Source organism: Lissotriton helveticus, chromosome 1_1 (genome assembly GCF_964261635.1).
Source record: "Lissotriton helveticus chromosome 1_1, aLisHel1.1, whole genome shotgun sequence".
NCBI classification, from domain to species: domain Eukaryota; kingdom Metazoa; phylum Chordata; class Amphibia; order Caudata; family Salamandridae; genus Lissotriton; species Lissotriton helveticus.
Window position 1 is genome coordinate 1,190,995,452 of NC_136057.1, and position 15,763 is coordinate 1,191,011,214.

Genomic DNA, 15,763 nt, shown 5'->3' on the forward strand with positions numbered 1-15,763 from the left:
TCATTGAAAACGGCATCTTGCACAGTGGGAACAGGGTACTACGCAGTTCGGGTAGTGCTACGCGTAGTTCGCATAGTGCGAAGTGCACTCTGCGTAGTTACGCGTAGCGCTACTTCCCGAACTACGCCCAGCCCTAGTTAGAAGGTCTAAGTTGGCAGGGCGAATGTAACATAAAGAAACTTCCTGGGCGAAGTGGCTGCAGATGTATATAGGAACATTCTGTTCAGGAGCTTGTGAAAACCTTTTTCCATGCTTAGCCATTATCTGTAAGCCAGGGGCATTCTTAAAGATAAACTCCCAATCATAGACATAGAAGAGAGAGAATAATCGTCAACACTTCCAGAACGAATCACCTAGAAAGCTTGGCTCCCTGGCACTGCAGAAGCGTGAGATGAGACATAATAAAAAAATCTGTTACGAAATGAATACACAGGAGAGAAGGGAGTGCTGAACATGTTGGCACAATTGATGCAGCGAAGATTATATTTACACAGAAGAGATTGTAAGGCACATTATGGAGGTCATCGAGGTCAACCAGAAGAATGGAGTCAATTGTCCAGTCAAAAGATTTAGTTGAAACATAGATATTACAGAAAGATGAACAGGCAGGGCACGCAGTCCATGTACTGTCTGGGAGGAAGGCTTAAGCTTTTTATACTGTATTTTTTTTGATGTTATTTTTTCCTACACAAGGTTTGCATGAAAACAATTAATTGTGCAACTATAATTGCAGAAAATTGATCTGAGGGGAAAAAAATATTTTAAGATTTTAGACACAAGCAAAAGAAGACAAGTATTGCAGAACATACATTCCAACTGAGGCATTGATTTATGCGGGCTAGGATAAACTCTGTTGTCACTTACATAATACCCACGGCATATCATTTCCACAAAAGTTATACAAATAAAGCCAACTGTCAATCAATCAATCAGGGGACTTGTAAGGGCGTTTCTCACTCGTGATGGTCTCAAGTCACTGCGGGTGGGTAGGGGGGGTCAGCAGTTCCTCTCAGCCACAGAGATAAGTCTTTAGAGCCTTCCTGAAGGTGTTCAGGGAGGGGGCGCGTCTGATGTTGATTGGGAGCTCGTTCCAGGTCATGGCCGCGATGTAGGAGAAGACTCTTCCCCCTGTTTTGACTCTGCAGATGCATAGGGTTTCTGCACTAGTGTGGTATGTTGGAATTTTTCCAACTTAAGTTTTTTATTTTATTATTTACTTGCTTCTGTAGCCCGCACACACATATCACTAGAATGGGGGTCATCCACGGCCCGTGGAGGGAGTTACGGTTTAATTAATAAAAACGAATTTGGTAGCGCGCCTTGCATCGCAGAATGCGATGCAAGGCGCGCTACGAAATTTGTTTTATTAATTAAATAGTTTACTTACCTGCAATTATCCATATGCCGGTTTTTAGCACCCTCCACCCCGCCCCTCCCCCTCCCCGCCTCCCTGCCGCACCGTAACTCCCTCCACAGGCCGCGGCTGATGGGGGTGTGAGCAGTAAATTGATTTCCTGACAAGTAACACTATTACACAACTTAAGGTCAATGGGGTATATTATCAAGGGGTTTTATCTCCGCTTTTTTGGCTTTACAAGCCAAGAAAGCGGAGATAAAATTATCTCCCTATTACCAAGCTGTCGCTAACACCAGTTAGCGACAGCTAATAGGAGATAGCGACCATCATGGGCCCCACTTTGCATGTCAGTGATATTTATCACTAATGATATGCAAAGTGGGCGTGCCAAGATGTTAGCGACTGGAAACAGTCGCTAACATCGCTATCTCCTATTACCAACTTTTGGAGATATTTGCGCTAAGGGCGAATATCTCCAAAAGCTAACACCTGCCCTGAGCAGTTCTTAGCCATGTTATCCAATGGGAGGTGGATAACATGGCTAAGAGCATTTGCTCGATAATGCATGAATATCGCTGACTTTTCAGCGATATTCATGCATTGCGGGCGTTTTTTATCGCATTTGTGATAAACCTTGCTAATAGCAAGGTTTATCTGCGATAAAAATCGCCGATGTGCGGCGATAATTTTTGTCTCTAAACAAGTTAGAGACAAAAATTATCGCTAGTTGTTGATAATATACCCCAATGAGTATACAATTTCATTAGCACGTTGAACTATCTACTGTTAACTTTGCATCGATGAATGCAGAAACATCAATGGAGCCCTTTACACATGTTCTTCCTCACTTAAAGTTAAACTTGCTGCAATGCCATGTTTTAGGGCACGGTAACGCAAACCGCAGTTTCCTGTATTACCCACCACCAATTAAACAAGAGGCTGTAAATTAGTTAAGCCGTGGTAAATCGGTGGGGAGTGAACCCTGGCTGAGAGTATACCTAATTTGTATGTCACAGGAGACCACGTTTACGGTGATTTTATTGTGTATTGTTGAGTTTTAAAGCCAAGCTAAAGATAACCCGTTATGTTTAAGAGTCCCATCAACCTGCCAGATCCGTGGGACTTCCTACAGCAGCATATATTGTTAATGTGCAGGCAGCGCGCGCGTGCAAGCCTCTTTTCTCACTTGCTCCAACACATTTGGTATTGTTCTGACTAAAGAAAATACGTTTCTTTTCACACCCCCTATCTGCCTCTTGAAAGCATTGTTCCGCGCGTAGAAAGACATTGCTTTCTCATTAATAATATTGACGATTTCATTATTTTTCTTTAGTGCCGCTGTGCATTATGTGTTAAAATGTGACTTTGAAGCAACGTTAAAATGAGTGTCGCTCTCACTCATGTTCCAAATGAATGAGAAGCATTATGCAGCTTTCTTCAAAATTAACAATTGGTGGACTTCCACATATTTCACACAAGATAGAAATATTCAATATTCTGTATACAATGGGTGTATAATTAATACTTTTTTTCTTCTGTAATGGTTTTATTAACATGCAACTGATCGCACAATGTATGCATTGAACTGGAATAGTTGAGTGAGTAAATAGCGGATGTTCGCCCTTTTCTTCCATAAAATCGTGTCAGGACATTGCTCACCCTTCCCTCTTGAGCTAGTGTCTCCTTCCCATGACTGCTCCAACAAGCACAGCTCCTTCATTACAGCAGGCACAGAGCATGCAGGCAATGTTGAGGATTGCACAGCCCTTGCTCGCCTGCTCTGCCTGTGAATAGAAAGTCCGCAGTAAAGCTAGTAAGCCAAAGAGTTCAGCAAACAGACTAAGTTCATGCACATTTTTGAGTTACATGTGCGTGTTGTGCACAGTTTTTAGAGCGGAGAACACTGGTTCAAGCAGAAAATGTCTTGCAAGAGACCAGTTGAGATGAAAATGTCTCGCAAGAGACTGGATTGAACAATAAAAGTGTCGCAAGAAAATGTTTGTTGTGTATTAGCCCCCTTGCCAGTATCTTGATTGACTTTGAAAGCGAAGTACATCCTCGCCTTCAGTTTACTCTCGATACCTTGAAGTGCATTTCTTATAGCTTGCACGCAATCTTTCTTCATTTTCTGAAATTTCACATATTTTTGAGGGAAAAGCATATGCAATTTCGCACACCCTTGGGAACTGTTTTGACTCTAAATGACAAGAAACCTGGGCTGTCTTCCCCTCAATGAAATATCACACTCACATAAACTACACCAGCACCTCCTATGTGCTCAATAAGGCAATGTCCAGTGAATTAGCCTTTATATATCCATTTCCATGCAGGAAAAAATGTATTGATTCTAGGGTAATCAGTTCCCCTGTATTAATAAATTCAATGTGTATCTGCACCCAAATGTGCCTATCCAGTGGGCATCAGTAGTTCTAGAATGTGGAATTACCATGCAGGACTACCATGGACTCTGGAATACACTAGCCTCATTAAAAGCTATGCATCAGCCACTCAACAAGCACTAGAGGCCTTTTTCATCAAAGCATCAACAGAGCTGCAATCTACCTGTTTGCTATCACTGGATCACTCAGTGGCCCACACTATTCCTAATGTATTATTCTCTAAATATTTTACTGAGAAATTGATTTTGATTAGAGCAACTCTCACTCTGGTTATAGTTCCTTCCAAAGGCAGATGTTACTGTCAATCCTCTTAGGTGCTGTCCCCCTCTAAGGGTGAAGACAGTACAGGAGAATCTTTTTTTTCTATCAGATCTGGTTCTCCTTTGACAACCTGCTCCAATATGCAGCTCAAAAAATATTTAATCCTAGAGCTCTTGACTCAACTTGTCTCTACAACTTGGGATCATCTCTCTAAGTCTATAGCAGGCAATAATTACACCTGTAATCAAGAAGCTTAAGGCAGCCCCTGATGTACTTGATAATTAACGTCCCTCCTTTCACCAAAAAGCATTTGAGAGGAATACATTCCCAGCAATCTTTCAAACCCAGTGATATCTTGAAGGCAGTTTTCATGCAGCTCCTTGATGAAAGTCATTTTTATATGCGCCCGGAAACCACATCAGCAACTCTGCACCCCGCATTAAAGATGCCACGAGGCTTGGTCATTTTGGGATGCAGGATTACTGCAGGATTGCTAGTGATGCCCTGAGAAATGGTAGTTAACCATGGGAATGCATGTTTCTGCACCTAATTCCCACAGTAACGCCTCAGTTATGGGCTATTCATTACCAGAGCCTTTATCCGGCTTTTTTGCTTAGTTGCACCCTTGGATGGTCTGTGAGCAGTGCTGCTTGTTGGTGAGACCACAACCCTTATTTGATTTGATTTAATTTGATTTATTATTATGTGCAAAAGACTCACAAGGCAATGACTTTATTCATGAGTCACTCCTGTATTATTTTGTGATCTAAGAAAATGAAACCAATATAAATACCATAATGCAAAATAATTTTGGAAATGTATAATTACCATAAAATGTACACATTGCCACCTTCTTGTGATTTTTGCTCTTTTTTCCGATCTTAAGAAGCTCTTCTGAAACAACAACGCCTTTGTTTAGGAGAGTAAATAACGATCTTCGATGACTCAGAGTTTATGGCAATTGAAGGTAGAATATACACGGTTGAAGGATATGTATGACGACAGACTAGACAGTGCTTCATTCAAGACCATTTACTGTAAGGAACTCAACTGCCTCACTCTATGTGCCAGAGGTTACGCTTACTTGATCACTTAGAAAGAGCTATAGGTTTCTTCCTTTTTGTGCATCCCATGGCACCCTATTTTCCAACACGCTCTCAACTCAGGTGCCATTACTACTTAGTAAAGGGAAGGTTCTAAATGGTGCTTTAGTCGCTAACAGAGAGTTCTCTTGTAGGGTCTTATATTAGTATGGCATTTGAAATATGTCCAGAGAGCTTCAAAATGCAACTGTGTAGAATCTGTTAAGTGTCAACACAGAATTTTCTGAGTTTGAATCTGAAATTGACTCTCAATAACATTTTAATAATTCACTTCTCATTTGTTGGCAAGTTTCTCTAACCTGGGAACCCATGAACTGAATATCTACACATCTTTAACTCATTGTGGCATGCTGTTACAAGTGAAGAGATTTTTTTTTACGTAGTCTCATTCATCCATTCCTCTGAAATAATATTAGTTGAAGTTATCTCATGTTGTCAATCATTTTCTTCTCCTTATAGGTGATGTCATTGTCTATATTAATGAAGTTTGTGTCCTTGGGCATACTCATGCGGATGTGGTCAAAATCTTCCAGTCTATTCCTATTGGTCAAAGTGTCAACCTGGTGCTATGTCGTGGATACCCTTTGCCATATGATCCTGAAGATTCTGCCAGCAGTATGGTGCCACCATTTTCAGTGATAGAGAGACCACCGGTGGTGGTAAATGGAAGAAATAACTATGAAACCTATTTGGAATACCTTTCGAGGACCTCTCAATCTGTTCCTGACGTAGCAGATCGGCCACCGCACTCTTTGCACTCAATGCCAGCAGATAGTCAGCTTGACAGCACATTCCCACCACCGCCAGTCCATGACGATAATGTGTCCATGGCTTCCTCGGGAGCCACCCAAGCTGAACTCATGACCTTAACCATTGTGAAAGGGGCCCAGGGCTTTGGCTTCACAATAGCAGACAGTCCAACAGGGCAAAGGGTGAAGCAAATTCTAGACATTCAGGGATGCCCTGGTCTGTGTGAAGGTGACCTCATTGTGGAGATTAACCAGCAGAATGTTCAGAGCCGGAACCATGCCGAAGTAGTGGATATACTTAAAGAATGCCCAGTTGGAAATGAAGCATCCTTAACTATTCATAGAGGAGGTAAGTTATGAAAGTGTGTCTGCTGAAAATAAATAAAAAGCCTGCCACGCCTACAAAATGCACATGCAGTGTGTCATTTATGTTAATACAGGATCTATCTGGTCTGACTGATGAGAACATCCATGCTACAATAATACGTATCTATTTTTCTGGTGTCAATGATTCACTGATATGTACATTTGAATATAGTATGCCATTATAGCCATGTATAATTTATGATCATTGAACATATTACATCCACTATCAACTAACACTATTTTGGCAAGGTAGGTAGATGTTAAGTCGAGTAAAGGTATACTGTACACACACACACACACACACATACACACACACATACACATATATAATCATAAATATATATATAAAATCAAAACATGCTTTTCCTATGGAAACTAGGTTCTAACTATAACTACCTTCTGGTGACCACCACTTGGAGGGGGCTGAAATGCGTCAGGGACATATACAAATAAATATTAAATAATGCACCTCAGCATCTTGGAGTCCATGCCCGCTTCGTGGTTCTGGGATTGTTTCTATGGATATACATATATATATTCTGAAGTTATAGTTGCAGTCAATATAGTGGATGCGGTATCTTTGGAGGTCAATATTTTGACGATGTTAGTTTAACATAGAACCAATTAGTGATACAACTTGTTAAGAAAGAGACATTTGAATTAAATTTGTGTTAATTTAGCACTAACTCTTTGCCATACGCCAGTGATATTTTGCTTTTATTTATCTACAATATGCATGTCAATTCCTGACCTTTGTTATTACTGAGCGCATGAATGGAGCAGGCTGCCGAGGGCTGAATCTGTGATTAAGTGTCTGCATTCTGAGGTATAGGCCCAATCATGCTGTGCATGTCAAAGGATTTATATGGAGCCTAGCCATTCCACTAGCCATGTTCCTTCTCTTGCATTCTGCTTATGTTGGTTTCCCTTGTTGACATAATCACAAAACATGCATTTGCCTGTAGGGTGGCACAGTATGAAGCTCAATACGGTATTGTGACCAGCGAGTATGAAGCAGTGTTTCGTCTAACTGGGTTTTCAGTCTTGTACTGGTATCTACAGAACAATAATTCCATCATCCGTGGTCAACAACTGGTAATTGTCAAGCAGAGTGTCCACATGAGGACCTGCTTTTTAATTACTCTTCTAAGATGTGCCAAGATTCAACAGGTGTAATGATTCTATGGACTTCTGCAGCAATGAGCTTGACAGCAGCCAGTAAGAGAAGTAGGTTCAACAAATACTTGTTAATGGAGTCAACATACTATTCAGTAGGGGTGTATCATGACGCAACGCAAACAAAAACAACGCACACTATTACATCGCTTTTTTTTACCTCGCATGCACCGTTACATTGCATGCATCTACCTCGCAAAACATTAAATTGAACCCCGCCTTCACATGCATGGAAAAGACCTTTACAACGCACACAAAGATCACGCATCCTATAACACCGCAAAAATCCTCCCTAACGGCCCCCCAAAACACACTACTAGGCATAGCAACGTTCCAAACACACTACGACGCCCTAAAGCCTAAAACACTGCCATATACTATTAACCCTTAACCCTAAGCCCTAACCCTAAAGCTTAAAACACTACCATATACGACCCTTAACCCTAAGCTCTAACCATAAAGCCTAAAACCCTACCATGTACAAGCCTTAACCTTAAGCCCTAAAAGCCTTAACCCAAAAACACTACCATATACGACCCTTAACCCTAAGCCCTAAAAGCCCTAACCCTAAAGCCTAAAACACTACCATATACGACTTTTAACCCTAAGCCCTAAACCTAAAGCCTAAAACACTACCATATACTACTATTAACCCTAAGCCCTTAAGCCTAAAACCCTCCCCTCCACTACACTCCCCATCAACAACCCTAAACCCTAAAACACTACGAATACAGCGTTGTCCTTACCTGCCTCTCGTGGTTCCAGAAGCGGTGTCTCTCTGCCATCCTTGTCCGTTGTAAGCACTCACGATGTAATGGCACCTGCGACATAATGGCGTGCATAGTGAACGCATGCGTTGTAACGTCGCGTGCGTTATGATGGCATGCGACGTAAACGCATGCGATGTGACGCATGCGTTGCGATGGTCTTTTGCCATTCAGTAGTTGCCTAATGTTTTAGGAGCATGCGCGACCAGACAAGTTTCACTGCAGGTACTATGCAACCAAAAAGTCCAAGTAAATTATTTCATGTAAACAGGTACTTGTTGTCTGTCATAGAGCAGCACGTTTATGCATTTTTGGGGAAAGGAAAATGGAAGATCTATGTCACTAATCACAGGAAAATCAAACATACAACATTTTGCCATTTACTTTGACATTTACATCACGAACAAGCTGCAGTAAGGTTGTAGAGTAGAAGGCTCCTTCGCATTTGTTGAAAGTTGGCAGTTTTCAAAATTGACGAAAAAAATCAAAGCGAGCCCTGTGCAAAGATTTAAAAAGTGAATGTTGGTTTTCAAATGTAATAGAAACAGATAGGGCCAGATGTAGGTAGGATTGATTTACCGATTCATAATTACCGAATTTTACCGATTCGGTAATTATGAATCGGTAAATCAGAGGGGTGGGTATGTAGGTATTCCAGATGTGCTGGAATACCGAATCGGAGGAAAATCGGTATTTACCGTTTCGGTAAATACCGATCGGTAATGCCCATTCATTCCTATGGGCTTTGAAGCCCATAGGAATGAATGGGCATTACCGATTCGGTATTTACCGAATCGGTAAATACCGAATTACACAAGGGTGCAGGGGGTGTCACTTGGACACCCTCCTGCACCCCCAAAAGAGGTTCGGGTGCCATGTGGCAGGCATACCTGCCCTAAGGGCAGGTCTGCCTGTCATATGGCACAGGTGCACACCGGAATCGGTATTTTACCATCAAATTGATTTGATGGTAAAATACCGATTCTGTAATGCTTGTGGGACTCAGAAGAGTCCCACCTACATATCACTTTTACCGAATCGGTAAAAAATACAGATTCAGTATTTTACAGAATCGGTAACCATACAGGGCCCTACATACCATTTCTGACATACCGGTCGGTAACGGCCGAAAATACCGATTTTCGGCCGTTACCGACCGACCTACATCGGGCCCATAGTGTGAGCTTTTCAAACAATGTTGAAAACCAGACTATTCAAATAAGAGCTACTTTTGTGGAGATTTCATGCAAGCAACATATGTAAACAACAACCCTACCATGAACAAACTCGAACGCAGTGTTAGAGATAGAATCTAACATTCATATCAAAACCAAGTCTGATCTGAGAATGGGATACATTTCACAATCACCAGTACTAGAGAAACGTACATTTGAAGTGACTGTTTTTGAATTTTACCTTATGGATACAGCTAACCCAGGTTAGATTGTGAGATGTCCCATTGCTTTAGGGCTCAAATAATCATGTGAAGTTCTGATGAATTCAAGGATTTTTGTAGGGTGGAGGCCTTGCCCATGTTGCCTGTCCATGAGATCACGGGCTTGAGAATAACTCCAATAGCGTCCTATGTAGATATGTATGCGATAAAACTTTTAAGAAGACGTAATAAAGTTGTTGTATGCGAATGTAAATGAGTGAGCAAGTGTAAGAGAAAATATTTTATCAAGATGACATATGTTGTATTGTATGGAGGAAATTAGGTGGTTGCAGGAAGAACAGGGCTGACATGCACACATGCTACAAAAAGATGGCTGAAAAGTAATAGACTAATTAGAATCATTTTTTGGTTTATGGTAGTGTAAGGGTGCTTATACCGTGCATCCTCTTTCAATGGATGGCATTTTTGTTTATAAAGCACACATTCACCATGAGGCATTGTTGCACGGGAACAGTTAAAGGTTATTGAAGAGGAAGTATGCATTGTTTATTGAACTGAAAACGGTGCTTGTCAATGCTCTCTGAATTTCAGTTCTCTCTTTTCAAAAGAGTACAAAGGAGTGGGGTTCCATTTTAGGGCTGCTAAAGTGACTCCCAAATGGTAGGATTTATCACGAGTCTTTACAATGCAGGGTGAACACCACAAGTTGTCTGGTGATGATACAATAACATTAAAGGCCTGACCTCTATTTTTGTAGGATCTAATAATATATAATGGCATGGATGCAGATGGAAGGTGCTCATGAAGGAAAGTCCAAAGTACCCAGTGGTACAATACAATTATGGCTCACCATTGTGATATGATTTATTTTCATTTTTCATTGAGATAATGGTTTAGAACATATAGTGATTCCGTTTACCACAAGGAGATTTGCTGTAGAATTTTGAATAGGGTGTCCAATGAAGGTCCAGGAAGGCTACATAATATTTTTAAAATATTAACATAAGATAATTTTACAATCACTGCATCTTAATGACTCTCATTTAACTGGTCATTGGTCTTTCTGAAAATAACATTCTGTCTTGGATCTGACCCTCTTATACGTACATTGGTCGTCCCTCAAATAGAAGGGTGACAGCATAGCTGTAAAGCCTCTCTAATTTCTTTATAGAAAATACATTGTTAGAATTCTACTTGTTAAGTTTCAAAGGTTTTCGGGAGATGAAAAGTGAAAACTCTCGAAGTAAAATGGGGATATTTTATACACTATTCTATAAGTACTGAGATAAAAGCAAGACTCATGTTAGCTGCTGTGATGGAAAATGAAACATCAGTGATTCAATTTCCAGTAGGGTCTACTTAGTTTGATGTCAACTGATGGTGAAATCCTCTTGTTCTCAATTGTATAAACTGCAGACTCCTATTTTTAAAATTGAGGACAAATTGTTGTCTCATTCAAATGAAGTGTAGTGGTGGCAGGTTGGGATGAGGCAATGTTCTCCTTCATCGATACCAGTGTCTTTTCAAGTAAAAAGGAAACTATGGATCTCTACATGCTCAGGTAATCACAGCGACTAATTGACATCTATTATGTTTCAGACACTGACCAGCCTTACTGAGCCTGATGTCGAGCATCCAGAGGTCTAACTCTAGAATAAGATACATTTTGGATCATGTGTTTCCAAGCATGTGTGAGTCTTTCTCAGTCAAGGATGTTTTTAAGGTAGTGAAAGGTGAGAAGGTTTTTCAGATCAAACTACAACATAATAAAGAAGACATTTGAAGATAGTAGTTGGTCCTGAATGATCCATACATTCAATGACTTGAACACAACTTGAAATTTACCCAGACAGGGTAACTTTATAATGTCAAGGAATTTAAGAAACAAGAACTCCTTCTTGGACTTCTCTAGTAAATTTGCCTTTTCTGCAAGGTCATCTTAGATTGTTCATCTTTTTCTGGAGATTATTATTGGTGGTATTTGAACTGTGGGCCCTGTGACACTGCTAAGTGCTACAGTGCATGTGTTCTGATCTTAAAATATTATGACAACAAAGTCTGTCTGCAATGAGCACCACAGTTTTCTGGCTGGTCTACATTTTAAAAGCACACCAGTAACACATGGCAAGGAAAAGTGCATTCACCATGTGGGAAAACCTGTTTATATATATATTAATATGTCTCCCTTCAAGGGTACCTTGAAAGCCCACAAAGTAGAGTCCTTAATATACAAAACACAAATGGCACACTCAGTATTTAAAAGGGACTGAAAGCCTAAAAGTGATTTTATTGTGCAGTGCCAGCTATGTTTTTCATAACACAACCCTAGGTGTGATTAAAATATTTAATTTCATATCACTACTTTGGAAAATACTATCAAAGACCTTCTAAGTTATTTCTTGCTTGATTTTAAATTCCAATGTAATGGTGAAAGCTATTTTTGAGACCATTATTATAAGAAAAGTATCTTTATAAAATTTACATTAAGCTGGCTGAACCAGAACTCCTTTAAAACCAGTTCTGCCACTCATCACACTTCCAAAGCTGGAATTGACATCCTTGACTGCAAGGGTTAACATAGAATATAATGGCCTGACTCTGAGTACAGGAAGGATTAGGGGCATTGACTACTAACCACTTACCAAGGATTAGCTATCTGGGAGTGGACAAGAACTGTTGGATGAACAACACAAGACCTAAGCACTTCCTCATTTGCCTTGGAGACACCAGGGATGGATTCTGCTATTCATTCCTAGGTCCCTCCTAGGTAGCCAGACTCCAGTCGCAGTAGTGAGAAAAACAGTTTGCAGTCTACCAAGTGGGAAGAAAGCTGATCTAAATAGGCAAGCCTGCCTGTTGGTAGTTGGATCCTGTCATATTGAAACAGGGGCTCTGTATTTTTTTAGAGGAAGTGCTGTATAAAGAGGTAGGGAGCTGGAACGAAGTAGCAGAATTGCACTAATCACTCCATAGTGCAACTAATAAATCTGGCACTACATCAATAATCACCTCACATGATTCCTGAGCCTGGGAAGAGTCTGTCTGAATAAGAAGGCAGCCCTAATGGAAGAAGACTTCTGATTGAAGAAAATGAGTCATGCAAGGACTCATGGACTTCTAATTGCTGCTGGCACCCAGGTACTAGATCTGCTGTTCAACTATCAAGAGGATGACCTCTTGTTTACCTGCTTATGGGACATAAAAAACAGAAAAGGGTATTGACTCCAAGAGGACCTCAAAGGACTGAACCCTGGAGGAGACCTGGCTGAGGAGAAACTTAGCAATTACTAGCCTTCTTAGAGGAACTTAGGGTTGAAGGACTGACCAGAAGGAATTTTTCAAGTTGTTGGAGAAAAGTAGAACTTAGTTATTTTTTCTACCTCCAGAGGACTGGTTAAGTTGCTCAAGCTTGTCCTGGAGGTCAAATCCAAAGCGTGTTAGAAAAACAACTTTGTCCCAGCATAAGTTTTTGATGCCCTGAAAACAGGCTAAGTGGGTCTTTGCAGGAAAAGTATCTGGCCTTGTGGAGTTCAGCTTCCAGTCTTGACTGACTGGAGATTTTGATGTAATGCCTTGAATCAGGACAGGTGGCAAATACATCCAGCTGATTGAGCACCCTTAGTGGCTATGAAACCTGGCTTTGCCCTACTCAAAGATTTTGGCAACAAAGTCAATAACTTCAGCAGGAGCATGACTTTTATGTATCAAGCTTTGATTGACCCTTAAAGGCCCCAGGCTTGGATATTTTCCCTCTGGAAGATTTTGTCTTCCATTTCAGAGATGAAGCCCGAAGGTAAAGCCTTTGATCGAGATGACCTGCTTGCTGTATTCATTTTCTGTTCCATTGTAATCAGCCTAAAATTATGCATAGGTACTGGTCAACCACAAACTGTTCTTCTCATTTATGCTTTACTTTTTCTTGGTATTATTTGCCTTGAAAAGGTAACAATTCCTATCTCTTTTCCCCTTAGCCTTCCTTAATGGCATTTGTGTCTTTCTGCTTATTGAAGTTTTCTGATATATTTAATTTGGTTTGGGAATTTTATTTTATTGTGTTCTTTTATTTTAAAATTGGTGTTATTGATTAAACTTAACATCGCTTAGAATTTCCTTCTCTTTGTCCCTTGGCTTCTCAGAGTTTAGTAGCTATTCTGTTAAAACTAAGGGCCTGATTTAGAGGTTGGCAAACAGGTTACTCTGTTACAGTGAGATAGATATCGTGTCACCCATATTAGAAGTGTAATAGGTTTAAATGCACTTGTAATAAGACAGATGGGATAGCTGTCATGTTGTGCCAAATTAACTTGTACGCCAAACTCTTTGACCTCACCTGATTGTGTGTATTGCATTAGTCAGGGTCACCACTTCTCAAATTAATGACCCAATATATGTCAACTTTTAAGCTATATGTTGGCATTCAAAAAGTCTGTGAGAAAGGTTCACAGGGGCTGTTAGAGATGCAATCCATGATTGTTATGTTATGTTATGTTAATATAAGTTTTATATAGCGCTCAGCTACTCAAAAGAGTGTCACGGCGCTAATAACCCAAAGAGGTATGGAGCAGGAGAGAATGGCACGCTTACTGTACAAAAAGCCATGCCTTGAGGTCCTTCCTAAAGGCTAAGAGATTGCCATTCTTCCTCAAAGACATAGGCAAGGCATTCCCCAATTGTGGCGCCAGACGTTTGAAGGAGCGACCTCCAATACGAGCCCGTCTGATTACCGGGACAAAAGCCAAAGCCTGGGAAGACGACCTGAGCGACGAGATGGAAGATAAAAGTCCAATCTTTTACTAATATATTTGGCACCTATACCATGCAGTGCCTTAAAGGCCAGAGTAAGAGTTTTGAAGATGATACGTTTCCGAATTGGAAGCCAATGGAGGGCCTTTAAAAGGCCTCTTGCACTGGATCTCCGATGAAGACCGAAAATTGCACGCGCAGCAGAGTTTTGCACTCTTTGCAAACAAGATAGAAGGAATTCCGGGAGGCCAAGGTAGAGCACATTGGCATAATCCAAGCGAGAGCCTATCAATGCTTGAACAGTGGTTTTTCTGTGGGCAAGAGATAGTAATGGCAGGAACTTCCTGAGCATTTTGAAGAGACCGAAGCACTGACCCACTACGCCGAAGATCTGTGGCTTTAAAGTAAAACCATTGTCTACCTTCACTCCAAGATTCTTGGCCGCAGAGGATGCGGCAGAGGGTGGAAACATGGCCGCTGGCCACCAGGACTTCCAACCCGGGTCTGGTGGGCAGCCGAAAAAAAGTACCTCTGACTTATCAGAGTTGCACTTGAGGCTATTAAGTTAAAACCAATCAAAAACAGCCTCAAGACAGTTCCGGATGCTCTCTCCATTGAAATGTGAGTGCTTACCACAAGAGAAGAGGAGCTGGGTGTCATCTGCGTACGAAACAATCTGGGCGCCGTGGGACTCGGCCAGCGCCGCCAGAGGAGCCATATAGACGTTAAAAAGAGTTGGGCTTAAAATTGAGCCCTGGGGAACTCCTACCTCCAATGGCAGCATTAAGGCCGAGTACGGGGGGCCCAGACTGTTTGTTGGCGGTCGGCTAAAAAGGACTCAAACCATCTGTACACCGTCTCAGTCAGACCAATCTCACGGAGTCTTAAGAGGAGACGGCTGTGGGGGACGGTGTCAAAGGCCACCGAGAGATCTAACATCACTAGCATCACCTTTCCCCCGGCGTCCAAAACATCCTTAATTGCCTCCGTCACTTCCAGCAGTGCAGTTTCCGTGCTCATATTTGCTCGAAAACCAGACTGGGTGCGATGCAAGATGTCATTGGTCTCCAAGAAGTTGGAGAGAGAGGAATGCACGTGCTTCTCTACAACCTTGGCATAGGCTGGGAGAAGAGAAATGGGTCTATAGTTGGCATGGACCATTGGGTCAAGGTTGGGCTTTTTCAAAAGAGGGAGGATAAGGGCCTGCTTCCAGGCCTGAGGGACCACTCCAGTGCTGAGAGATAAATTTTAGCACTAGGTTAATTAAGGGATTAATCACTTGCGCTATTTTAGCGAGAAATTTGGCCGGGCAGGGATCCAAGGGGAGCCAGACTTCAGTTTGGTAAGAAGGTCCAAAGAGGCCGGAGGAGAGGGGAGGAAAACTTGAAAGAGAGGGACCTTTGATTGAGGATGCAAGAAGAAAAATCAAAATTCAAAAATCAAAAT

General features: G+C 41.3%; 1 protein-coding gene across 3 annotated transcripts in view; it reads left to right on the forward strand.

The window, feature by feature from the left end:
• The window catches only part of MAGI2 (membrane associated guanylate kinase, WW and PDZ domain containing 2), a 2,996,284-nt gene that overhangs the window by 2,483,168 nt on the left and 497,353 nt on the right, over positions 1-15,763 (forward strand). For all 3 annotated transcript variants that reach the window (XM_078679471.1, XM_078679479.1, XM_078679488.1), the window contains one exon: positions 5,580-6,218. In XM_078679471.1, the coding sequence (XP_078535597.1) occupies positions 5,580-6,218 (639 nt within the window). The remainder of the gene's footprint in view (positions 1-5,579; positions 6,219-15,763) is intronic.